A 12,500-nucleotide genomic window follows, 5' to 3' on the forward strand; every position below is an offset into this window, starting at 1 on the left:
ATATATATATATATATATATATATATATATATATATATATATATATATATATATATATTATTATATATATATATATATATATATTTATATATATTATATATATATATAAGAGAGGGATGTTATTATCTTCCATCAGTGTACTTTTTAGTAGCTGTGCCATCTTTAAAAATATTACAGGGATATCTTTTGGTCTAACTGTTAAGTTTGTTGCACTGTATCATTGATTCAATTAGTCTATGTTTTTCATTCATTGAAAGTTGTATAATTAAGATCGTTATGATTCATTATCAATAGGCCTGCAATGTTTTTCACCAAGAACTTTCTATTGCAATTTCATTTTGGAGGTGGAATATTTTGCTGTTTTTTTCTCAAGATTAAGCTTTTTGTCTTTCTTTCTTTCTTTTTTTTTCTCTTTTTCTTTTTTTTAAGCTTCATTTTTAGTTCTTTCATCTCTGATCTGATCCTTTATTTCATTATCAGCTGTCATATTAAGTTGCTGCTTACTGTATTCCTTCTTCTCAGTTGTATTTTTAAATCGCATGGTAAAAAAAATTATGTTTCTATTCATTTGGTGGGGTACAAAGCATCCCCACAAGCATCATAAAACTGATTCATTGGGCTTATTGTCAGTGTTTGTAGAATTACAATATAAATTTGTGCTTCTTTTTTATTGTAACTAATTCCCCAGTACTCCAATTGGAACTAATGTTGAAATATCTTGTGCAGGTATAACCAATGATAGATTCATAGTTGTATCTCCACTGCGTACGGGTTTCTTGCCTCATTATACCATGTCCAAGCTCATGGTGTCTTGCTGTTGAAACCTTACTAGAAAATATAAGATGTCACAAAATGAAGTAAAAATGTCCCAGTTCAGGATTTCAGTGCATGACTTTTATGAATATCTTAATGTTTTATTTACCCAACTGTCATTAATGTGTATGTGTAAGTTGGTCTAATATCTTTATATTCTGGGAATGCAAAGGCTCTAATGTAGAGTAATTTTACATGAAAATAAGCTTAATTTTACATACTGTACTGTTAGTGTTCTCTGAAAGGACAATTCATATGCCTTCTTTTGAGAAACATGAAATTTGTATACCCTTATAAGAGAGAAAAATATCATAGTGGCAGTGCAGAAACAAATCTTAAGCTGGAATGGTAGATTACAAAATTATTTCTGTAGAGGTTCAACCAAAGGCTGTGAAAAATAAACGCTGTGATTATATTGCCAAAGAGACCCAAAACTGTGAACTAGTTTATTTGTAGATCACTGAGAAAACCTTGAAGTAAGTGGCAGCTTATGTCTCAGTTATACCAAGCAGTTGCTGGCCTTAAGTATGTGCATGTGAGCATGAGCAATTCTTAGAACATGCATACACTCAAAAGGAAATGGCTACCTGGTTCTAGGATTGGAGAAGCAAGTCAGATGAGATTCCCCATCCATTTTACTTTAAATGTTTCCTTTATTTGTGTGGTTTTGTTTCGTTTCTTTTCTTTTCACATTTCTGCATCTAGTCTACTTTTTAAGGTTACGTGCAGATATACAAGTACTTAAATACTTCTAGTATTAGCATACTTATTTTGATTGATTGATTGATTTTAGCAAATTCATGCAATTAGATACCTTTTTTGTGAGATTGTTAGGTAAGATGTTTGATAATGATCCATTTGTGTTTTTTATGAAAATTGAAGGTGAGATCTGAGAGACTGGTGTGAAGTTCCATATTTCTGTTGATAACTAGTGTGTTGGTTCCAGACAGTCTAATAGGATGATTAACAGAATGTCTTGTTTTATCTTTTGCTTTGTTGATAGGATGCATGATGCATTTATTACATGTGATGAATACTTACCATGCAGTACACAAAAGATTTCGATAATTTACAATACAGGGTTGATACTGTAATTTTACATATGTCGAAACATTACATACTGTCTACATGATTTTCACACACACACACACACACACACACACACACACACACACACACACACACACACACACACACACACACACACACACACACACACACACATAAAAAAAAGAGAGAGAGAGAGAGAGAGAGAGAGAGAGAGAGAGAGAGAGAGAGAGAGAGAGAGAGAGAGAGAGAGAGAGAGAGAGAGAGAGAGAGAGAGAGAGAGAGTCTATGTCCTGTGATTAAATACCACTTAACTTTTATGATGATCTAAACCAAACCACTGTGTTATAAATATCTCTCATTCAGTTTTCCTTACAGATCATCGTAGTATCTAGATAGTGGACCTTAGTCATGCAGAAAGTTCATGAGATGCAGCAGGAACTGGAGGAAGCAGTCAAGGAGTTCCACAGGATTCAAGAAACGAGGCAACAATATCTGCAGAAATGTAACACTGAAATTATTAGTGTTTTGGTAAGGGTCATTCTGTTATTTAATCTTTTAAGCACTGTATGGATGTGAAATATGTCATGTTATGGAAATAAGAGCAGTGGTTTTATTTCTTTCCTGTTACATATTTAAACTTTGCTTACTTTATTAGATGAATACATCTCACTCAAATGTGAGACTGCAGACATGTCCATGGTGATCCATTTTATGCTTTTTGCAGAAACAGTCTTTTAAGCATCTTACACATGAAATTTTCCTTTACAGAAGCAGTTCTTAAATGAAAAGTTCAGAATTGAATTGCAGGAACACTTTGAATGCAGAAATGAATGTCTTGAAGATAATGTCAAGTTTATAGACAACACCATAAATTCTGCGTGTGATGCCCATGAAGACATTATCAATCTTAGACAGCAAGTTATTGATATATTCAATGAAGGAGTCACACCAGAAGTAGCTGCAGACAACTCAGATGCTTTGGTATTTTTTGTTTTTTCTTTCAATTATTTATTTATTGTTGTTATTATTATATATATATTTATTTTTTTACATAATCTTCGCTACATTTGAAATATTTAAATATATATTGCAGCTGAATTATACTGAGCCACAATTTAATTCAGAGACGTATGCCTAGGCTATGATAGTTTTGTGTGTGTGTGTGTGTGTGTGTGTGTGTGTGTGTGTGTGTGTGTGTGTGTGTGTGTGTGTGTTTGTGTGTGTGTGCGCGTTTGTGTGCATTTGTGTGCGTGTGTGTGCTATGATAGTTTTGTGTGTGTGTGTCTGTGTCTGTGTCTGTATCTGTGTCTGTGTGTCTGTGTGTGTCTTTTATCTTTATTGCTGTGTTTCTTATTACTATTATGACAGTAGGACTATAATGATGAATTAACTTCCCTGGAAACTAGGTTGCAGACCGAGGCATGGCAGACTTCCACAAGTTATCATGTGAAACAAAGGATCAGGTGATGTTGATCAATAACCAACAAGAAGTATATGAAATTCTCATGAGTGAGACTGAAGAAATAGTTCTCAGAAAGGTAATTATTATTGTTATTATCATCTCCATCATTAGATTTTTTTTTATAGAAAACTTCTTTGTGGGGATATTTCTTTTTATCTATTGCAATACCAACTTTATTTTTAGCTAAAGGCAGTGAAAGGATTTGGTCTAGTTGTAAGAATTTGGAAGAAAAGTAGGTAATATAAATCACATGAATCTATTTGCATGGCTGAATTAAACATTTATATTGCAAATTTTGTGTAACGCTAAATTTTGCATAAAACATTAGTAATTTCAGCAACTTGTTCACAGGTTCCAGCTTAAAAGTATTTTAAATTATGCATTTTTGTCTCAAATTTGTTAAGTTAATGTTAATGTTAATTATACGTTAATGTACAAGGGGAGGGTTCGCAAAGAGGACAAGAAGCTTCTTACTTCTGCTGAAACTTCAAATTGCTTTAACGTCAGTGATAATTACATTTTATTTAATAAATCTGATTTGTGACACTATTCAAGTTTTGCCAAAATTATAAACCTCTAAATTTGCTTGAATGATGTTGAGTTCATGGTATGGGACAACTAGAGCGATAGTTTCGACATGTACATATTTGTCTTTTTGTTTTGTGAACAAGTTCTAGAGTATTGTAACCTAATGGTTTAGATATAGTTTTACTCTTGTCCAGTTTACTTGGTTATTTAATCATCAAGTTCAATGTTATTCCTGTTGAAGTTTAGATACCAGTAACAAAAGATAATATATATAAGCCTTACTGCTGGAAATGGAAAGAGCTTTTAAACAGGGGGTAAAATGCTTGTTCAAGAAAAGAGACTTCTAAACCTGTATACACATAATTTGAAACTTAGAGAACTGTTAATACTTCATCCAGTAGTTATATATTACTAATGTATCAGAGGGGAAGATTATTCCTAATTGTGATGGTCTGTTAATCCACTTTGTTATTGTACTGCATGTTGTTAATAGCCCTGATGTATAACAAGGTACTCTTTTCCTAAAATGCTATAAAGCTAATTCCCACTGTCCAGTCTATGAGAACTTATACGATTGATATCTCTATTTCAGGTTAACCAAATATTATGTGAAATGGATAAAAGTCTGCAAGAAACACACAAAGAAGAGAAGGAGAATCTAGATGCTCTTGTGACTGAAATTACCACAGAGATAGAAAAAAATGTTCGACTGCAGGGTACATTGCAGATTATACAGAATCAAATGGATTCACTGTCAGAGCGCCTGCAAGCACCTATATAGTTAAAAACAAGGATTCCTTCTATTCTGCAAGAGAGGAATGAATATGAGGGTTTTTTTTTTTAACTTTTTGACAAGGATTTGTGTAGTTTATTTTTGAAGTTGCATTTACAAATGGAAAATTCTTTTGCTTTATGTTTTCATCTTTCTGATTGAGTGCCCATAACTTTTTCTGTGCAAACTTTAATTTTCATTATGCAGTGAACACAGAACTGTATTTCTTTTATGAAGTTATTTTAGTTGGCTCACTAAATATAAATTGTATTAATCTGATAGTTTCAGTTTTTCAGATGATTTCATTGATATATGTTCAGTGTATCATATTCTGATATTATTTTTATATTCTGATCATAGAAAGATTAGAATGGTGGCTTTATTATATTGAATATAGCTTAAGCAGTCTGTTGTTTTGATTTTGTTCTCATTCAAAATACTGTGTAGTGAACATAATACATAAAAATTATTTTGATTGCTGTTGCATCTAAAATTAGTTTATTCTTAAGTAGAAAAGTCACGAAAATATGAATATGAAGTATGAATATGCTAAATGATTTTGTCAGGATTGACTCTTTAAGTAAATAAAAGTAAGATATTACAAAGTGATGATTATAGAAAGAAAGAAAGAAAGAAAGAAAGAAAAAAAAAGAAAAAAAAAAAAAAAAAAAAAAAAAAAAAAAAAAAAAAATATATATATATATATATATATATATATATATATATATATATATATATATATATATATATATATATATATATATATACATACATATATACATACATACATATACATACATACATATATATATATATCTTTGAAAGGAGTGACTTTTCTTTTTTCCTGATTTATTTCATATAAAGCTCTTAAATTAATCACATGTTTTGCGTGTATGCATTTCTATTTTATTTTGGGTTGCTGACCATGCTGTGAGGGTCCTATTTCCAGAGGAAGTTTCCTTATTATCCAAAGTGTGTATCCGGTTAATTTTTAGAAAGTTGCTGATTTGCACTCCACTTTGAGGTATGGACTTAAACCCATTAAAATCTTCAGGAAGTTCTTTGTTAAGTGTCATTATTTTTTCTGACTCTTTTTGGCTCTTCCTATGTAATGGGAAAAATTAGGATACTGAAAAAGTCTTTTTACGCATGAGGTGATTGGGTTTTTCTTAGATAACTTTTTAAATCCTTTAATTCTGCTAAGAGGTATTGTCCAGGTATTTGATTAACTCAGATTCTCATATCTAATTGTTAAGCCCAAATTTAAGTGGCTTTAAGTGGGGTTCGTTGATTTAGTACCTCTGTGTTAGAAGTGATAATAGTAGTATCAAAAACTACCACAAGTAAACCATTATTTTGTTCATAATAAGAATCACAGTGATGTTTAATGGGGATATACATTGTGGGCTATTCTAACCATATTCATGATGATTACCTACTATTAAATTTGTGACCTGAAGTGGTATATAAAAGGATTTAGCATGCTATTATTCTGTTGTATGCCATAAGAATGATTAAGTATCTTTTCATGTCTGTAGATTAGGGTGAAGACTTGGAACATGTTTTTACATTTTAGTGTAGTTTTATGGTCACAACAATTCTACTTTTTTTCCTTTTTAGATATCCTATTAAGTGTAAATCCTGAGCACAGCATTACACGGTAGCCCATTTTTGAGTAACATTAAAGAAATATATACTCTACAATATCTGAATTGTAACACTGTGTACTTCTAACTGGATTTTCTTAAAGTTACAAGGCCCCTTCACAGTACACTGTAAAAGTGCAAAAATTCAATATATATTTAAAGTAAATCTATATGAAGAGAAAATGTTATTCCATTTTTGATATACTGGTATATGTGTTCCTATACATTTTTACATTAGATCTTCCACAATGACCAGTTCAACACCATGGATATGATTTTCTAGGAACATTCATATCACAGTATAAAAAAAAATGGATTAAAAGAAAGGAGGGTCATTTGCTACAATTTTTATCAATAGCCTGCAACTTAGGAATTTGTTAAATATTATTATGCAGATATAACACAAAGAGCCCAGGAGTGTGTATAATTGTAATATAAACAACATGGAGGCTAAGTGGCAAGATGTGGATTAGGGTATTACATAGGTTGCATATCATCTTTAATAATCGGCTGCCAAATACTAATGTTTAGAAATATAAGTCATTTTTTGTGGTTTTATTTGGATATAAAGAAAAATGGGAGGGGAAGAGATTTACTAATATACCATTTCAGCATCATTAGTGTGAGGATTCATTTTACGAATGACATTCAGGTAACATATGGGATAGAAAATTAAATGAGTATTTCACACAATTACAATTAATTTTATGATGCAGCCACAGTGAGTGTATGCATGTATTTTGTGTGTGTGTTTGTGTTTTGTGTGTGTTTGTTGTTGTGTGTGTGTTTGTTGTTGTGTTTGTGTTTGTTGTTGTGCTTGTGTTTTGTTGTTTGTTGTTGTTTTGTTGTGTTTGTTTTTGTGTGTGTGTGTGGGTTGGTGTTGTGGTGTGTGGTGATTGTGGGTGTGTGTGTGTGTGTGTGTGTGGTGTGTGTTGTGTGTGTGGGTGTGTGGTGGTGTGTGTGGTGTTGGTGTGGTGTGTGATTGTGTGTGGTTTGTGTGGATTGTGTGTGTGTGTGTGGATGGTGTGTGTGTGTGTGTGTGTGTGTGTGTGTGGATTGTGTGTGTGTGTGATTGTGTGTGTGTTGATTGTGTGTGTGTGTTGTGTGTGTGTTTGTGTTTTGTGTATGTGTTTGTTGTTGTGTTTGTTTTTGTTTTTGTGTTTTGTGTTTGTTGTTGTTTTGTTTTTGTGTGTTGTTGTTTGTGTTTTGGTGTTTGTGTTTGTTTTGTGTTTTGTTGTTGTTTTTCTCTCTCTCATCCTCTCTCTCTTCTTCTCTCTCTCTCTCTCTCTCTCGTTCTCTCTCTCTTTTCTCTTCTTCTCTCTCCTCTCTCTCTCTCTCTCTCTCTCCCTCTCTCCCTCCTCCCTCCCTCCCTCCCTTCTCCCCCCCTCTCCCCCTCCCTTCTCTCCCCTCCCTCCCCTTCCCTCCCCCCTCCCTCCTCCCTCCCCCCCCCCTCTCTCTCTCTCTCCCCCCCCCCCCCTTCTCTCTCTCTCTCTCTCTCCTCTCTCTCTCTCTCTCTCTCTCTCTCTCTCTCTCTCTCTCTCTCTCTCTCTCTCCTCTCTCTCTCTCTCTCTCTCTCTCTCTCTCCCCCCTCTCTCTCCCCTCTCTCTCTCTCTCTCTCTCTCTCTCTCATCTCCTCTCCTTCTCTCTCTCTCTCTCTCCTCTCTCCTCTCACCCCTCCCTCTCTCTCTCTCTCTCTCCCTCTCTCTCCCTCTCTCTCTCTCCCCCCTCTCCCTCCCCCCCTCCCTCCCTCTCTCTCTCTCTCTCTCTCTCTCTCCTCTCCCTCCTCCTCTCATTTTCTCTCTCTTCTCTCTCTCATCTCTCCCCCTCTCTCTCCTCTCGTCCTCTCCCTCTCTCTCTCTCTCTCTCTCCCCTCTCTCTTTTCTCTCTCTCTCTCTCTCCCTTCTCCCTTCTCCCTCCTTCCCCCTTCTCTCCCTCTCCCTCCCTCTCCTCTGTTCTTTTGTCCGGGTTCCCCCCCTTGTTTTTTTTTGTTTTTTTGTTTTTTTTTGTTTTTTTTTTTTTTTGTTTTTTTTTTTTTTTGTTTTTTTTTTTTTTTTTTTGTTTGTGTTTTTTGTTGTTTTTGTTTTTTTTTTTTTTGTTGTGTTGTGTGTGTGTTTTGTTGTGTGTTTGTTTTTTTTTGTGGTTTGTGTGTGTGTGTGTGTTTGGTTGTGTGTGTTGTTGTGTGTGGTGTTGTGTGTGTGTGTGTGGTGTGTGTTTTATGTGGGGTGTGTGTGTTTTTGTGTGTGTGTGTGTGTGTGTGTGTGTGTTTGTGTGTGTGTTGTTTTAGTGTGGGGTGTGTGTGTGTGTGTGTGTGTGTGTGGTGTTGTTGGGGTGGTGTGTGTGTGTGTGTGTGTCTGGGGGGGGTTGTTTTTGGGTTTTTATTGGTGGTTTTTGTTTGTTTTTTAGGGGTTGGTGAAGGGGTTTGGGTTTTTATGATTCTTTCTTTTTTTGGTTTTTTGTTTTTGCTCTTTTGTTTTCTTTTTTTTTTCTGTTTGTTTTCTTTTTTTTTTTTTTTTGTTGTTTTTTTTCTTCCCCCCCCCCCTTTCGGGGTTTTTTTTTCTTCTTGCTTTTTTGGGGGGTTTCTTTCTTTATTTCCTCAGTTCTTTCTCCTCTTTCCTTCCCCCCCCCTTCGCTTAACCTCTTTTCTTTATCTCTCTCTCTCTCTCCTTCTCTCTCTCGTCTTCTCTCTCCCCTCCCTCTCCCTCCTCCCTCTCTCCTCCTCTCTCTCCCTCCCTCTCTCTCCCTCCCCATCCCTTTCCCCCTCTCTCTCTCCTTCTCTCCTCTCTCTCCTCTCCTTCTCCTCTCTCTCTCTCTCTACCTCTCTCTCCCCTCTCCTCCTCCTCTCTCCTCTCCCCCTCCTCTCTCCTCTCTCTCGTCTCCTCCTCCCTCCTCCCTCTCCCTCTCTCCTCCTTCTCTCTCTCCTCCCTCCCCCTCCTCCCTCTTTCTCTCTCTCTCTCTCCTCTTCTCTCTCTCTCTCTCTCTCACATCCCCTTCCTCTCTCTCTCTCTCCCCCTCTCCCTCTCTCTCTCCTCCTCTTTTCCCTCTCTCTCTCCTTTTCTCCCCCTCCCCTGCTCTCCCTCTCTCTCTCTCTCCTCCTCCCTCCCTCCCCCCTCTCTCATCTCTCCTCTCTCTCTCTCTCTCTCCTCCCTCTCCCCCCTCTCTCTCCCTCTCCTCTCCTCTCTCTCCCCTCTCTTTTCTCCCCTCCTCTCTCTCTCTCTCTCTCTCTCTCTCGCTCTCGCTCTCTCTCAACTTCTCCCTATCTCCCTCCCTCCTTCCTCTTCTCCCTCTCCCTCTCCCTCTCCGTAGGTAATGGCTTATGAAAAGTAACCTGAAGGGGTGCACAGAAGCCCCTTTTATGCAAGATGTTTGGGGGTAAAAGGAGAATGTATACTTTTGGTCAACAATACTTATTATTATAATAATATTATTGTGAATATAGTGGCACTAACATTGTGCAGTAGGTTTAAGATCACAAGTTGTGATTGAGAAAGATGACTTTCTGATACAGTGCGATGGCATGATAAAGGCGCAGAAAAAAGATAAAAAAAAAGATGACTCTGATACAGTGCGATGGCATGATAAAGGCGCAAAAAAAAGAGAAAAAAAAAATCTTAATATTGTACTCGTAGATAAGGAGATAAAATCATAGATATTGCAGTTCCTGGAGATTAAGAGAGTCAGGGACGAGGAAATTCAAAAAAGAAAGAGAAATGCCAAATGCTACGAGAAGAGGAAGGTAGATTGTGAAATATGGATAAGGTGACTGATAACTGTTGTAACTGGGTGCACTGGGGAGCTGTAAGAGATCATCTAAAACCCGCACTTCTTCGAATAGCAAGATTGTGAAACACACACACACACACACACACACACACACACACACACACACACACACACACACACACACACACACACACACACACACACACATATATACATGAAACTAAATCGTGATTGTTTGTGTGTGTTCATTTATATATATATATATATATATATATATATATATATATATATATATATATATATATATATATATATGAACCGTCAGAAATACATGTATTTCTGACGAGACCGGTCAAATACATCTCTTGTATTGTGAAGATATTCATTCTCATTCATACATTTTATACACACACACACACACACACACACGCACACACACACACACACACACACACACACACACACACACACACACACACACACACACACACACACACATATATATATATAGAGAGAGAGAGAGAGAGAGAGTCATAAAGGTCCACCGTTCTCGGAACTGAATTGGAACGTTCGGCCACAGTACGTTCGCGACCATTTCCGAGAATTCTAAGACGGCCGCCCACACACTAGTTTCGCTCGCTCACACACACACACACACACACACACACACACACACACACACACACACACACACACACACACACACACACACACACACACACACACACACACACACACACACACACACACACACACACACACACACACACACACACACACACACACACACACACACACATACACACACACACACACATACACACACACATACACATACACACACACACACACACACACACACATACACACACACACACACACACACACACACACACACACACACACACGTGTGCGCGTATGCGCGCGCGCGCTTGTGTGGAAGAGAGAGACAGACAGACAGAGACAGAGAGAAATTCGGAAAGCATTTTAGTAGACATAGTGAGATACACAACAATAAGATTAATAAGAAACTGGTTTTGCTGAAAAAATGATTTCAGACATTCAAATAATTGATACCCGACCCGCCGTAGTTGATAGCGGCAATAGCTCTTACTATATACATGTACCTGTTAATGTTGTTTACACATTTATTTAATTCTAAATGCTAAAACTGCTGCATAGTGAAGTTTAAATAGACAAGATAGTTAGATAATGCAATACCTTTGTATATATACATCATCAACTGCGCATTTCAGTCTGCGTTAAATACGTATTAGCCGTAAATTTCCGACCAATGACAATTGGGGAAATTTACACAGGCGATTCCTATTGGTAGAGAGGACGGCAAAGGCGATGACGTCATGCGCAGACGGACGAAAGCAGGGCTGCGCAGGGTGTGGCCCTTCGCTCTCCTCTCCTCGAGGATCATCAGAATTCCTCTGAATCTCATCGAGAGTAGACGTACTTCTCTCTGTGAATCTGTGAATTTACGTGAGCCTTAAGAGTGCCTACGAGATCATTTTCTTGTGACCCGAGTGAAGTTGATTCAGTAAAAAGACGAAGATTTCAGAACTCGTGTCCAGTTTTATCATTAGTTCTGAGAAGAGCTATTCACGTATCATCCAAGATGTCGGAGCACGTCAAGCAGGTGCCAGATATACTCAATCACGACTTCATCGACGAAGTCCTCCGGGACGGAATGGGCATAGGCGGCTCCAATGGCGAATTCGCCTTCCTCGACGACAACCTCTTCCCAGAATTGGATCCTTCGTTTGAAGAGTTGCCATTGCCTGTGCCCCTGTCACCGTCGGCGAACTTGACCGAGACCATGAACATAGGATATATGCCCGACTTCATCGACATGCAACCCTTGGACTCCACTCTTCTTGTGCCGGTTCCCGTGGTGGAAGACGCGCCTTCTGTCGTTACCATCACCGAAACCGAGGCCGCCGTGAACTTGGACTCGCCTGACGTCACCATCGAAGTGCAGACCGCCGAGGAGGAGCAGGAGGCAGTCGCCGTACTGAAGGAGGCGCCCGCAGAAGGAGCGAGTCGAAGCGAAGGCAGCGCGTCCAGCGACCCCCCAAAGAAGCGCGGCAGGAAGCGCCTGTATCCCCCCGGCACAACGCCCCCAAGGAGGCGCCGCCCTCGCAAAGTGAAACTGTACGAGCTCGAGACTTTTGAAGACCCAGAAATGGAGCGGAAGAGACAGAACGCCCTGAACGCCAAGATCCACCGGGAGAAGCAGAAGGAGAAGAAGGAGGCGCTGCAGGGTCAGCTGGAGGCCGCCATCCGTGACCGAGACGAGCTGAAGCGCCAGCTGGAGGAGATGCGGGAGAGGGAGAAGAAGCTGGTCCTGGAGCTGGAGCTGATTCGGCAGCAGCAGCAGCACAACTCCACGACAGTGTTCCCCGTCCAAATCATCCTCTGAAAAGCAAAACAGGACCCCAGTTTTCCTTCTTATTTTCTACGAAAACAAACAAACAAAAAACAACACAAAACAACATAA

General features: G+C 38.1%; 2 protein-coding genes across 3 annotated transcripts in view; both read left to right on the top strand.

Annotated features, from left to right (window-relative positions):
• The window catches only part of LOC119598616, a 32,345-nt gene extending 27,312 nt beyond the window's left edge, over window positions 1-5,033 (top strand). For both annotated transcript variants that reach the window (XM_037948292.1, XM_037948293.1), the window contains 4 exons: window positions 2,239-2,391; window positions 2,632-2,844; window positions 3,270-3,401; window positions 4,446-5,033. In XM_037948292.1, the coding sequence (XP_037804220.1) occupies window positions 2,272-2,391; window positions 2,632-2,844; window positions 3,270-3,401; window positions 4,446-4,634 (654 nt within the window). In that variant the 5' untranslated portion in view covers window positions 2,239-2,271 and the 3' untranslated portion in view covers window positions 4,635-5,033. The remainder of the gene's footprint in view (window positions 1-2,238; window positions 2,392-2,631; window positions 2,845-3,269; window positions 3,402-4,445) is intronic.
• Window positions 5,034-11,377: 6,344 nt separating this feature from the next.
• The window catches only part of LOC119598268 (histone-lysine N-methyltransferase, H3 lysine-79 specific-like), a 2,679-nt gene continuing 1,556 nt past the window's right edge, over window positions 11,378-12,500 (top strand). The window contains exon 1 of the mRNA XM_037947919.1: window positions 11,378-12,500. This exon is cut by the window's right edge and continues 388 nt beyond it. Coding sequence (XP_037803847.1) covers window positions 11,619-12,422 — 804 coding nt within the window. The 5' untranslated portion in view covers window positions 11,378-11,618 and the 3' untranslated portion in view covers window positions 12,423-12,500.

Source organism: Penaeus monodon, chromosome 41, assembly GCF_015228065.2.
Source record: "Penaeus monodon isolate SGIC_2016 chromosome 41, NSTDA_Pmon_1, whole genome shotgun sequence".
NCBI classification, from domain to species: domain Eukaryota; kingdom Metazoa; phylum Arthropoda; class Malacostraca; order Decapoda; family Penaeidae; genus Penaeus; species Penaeus monodon.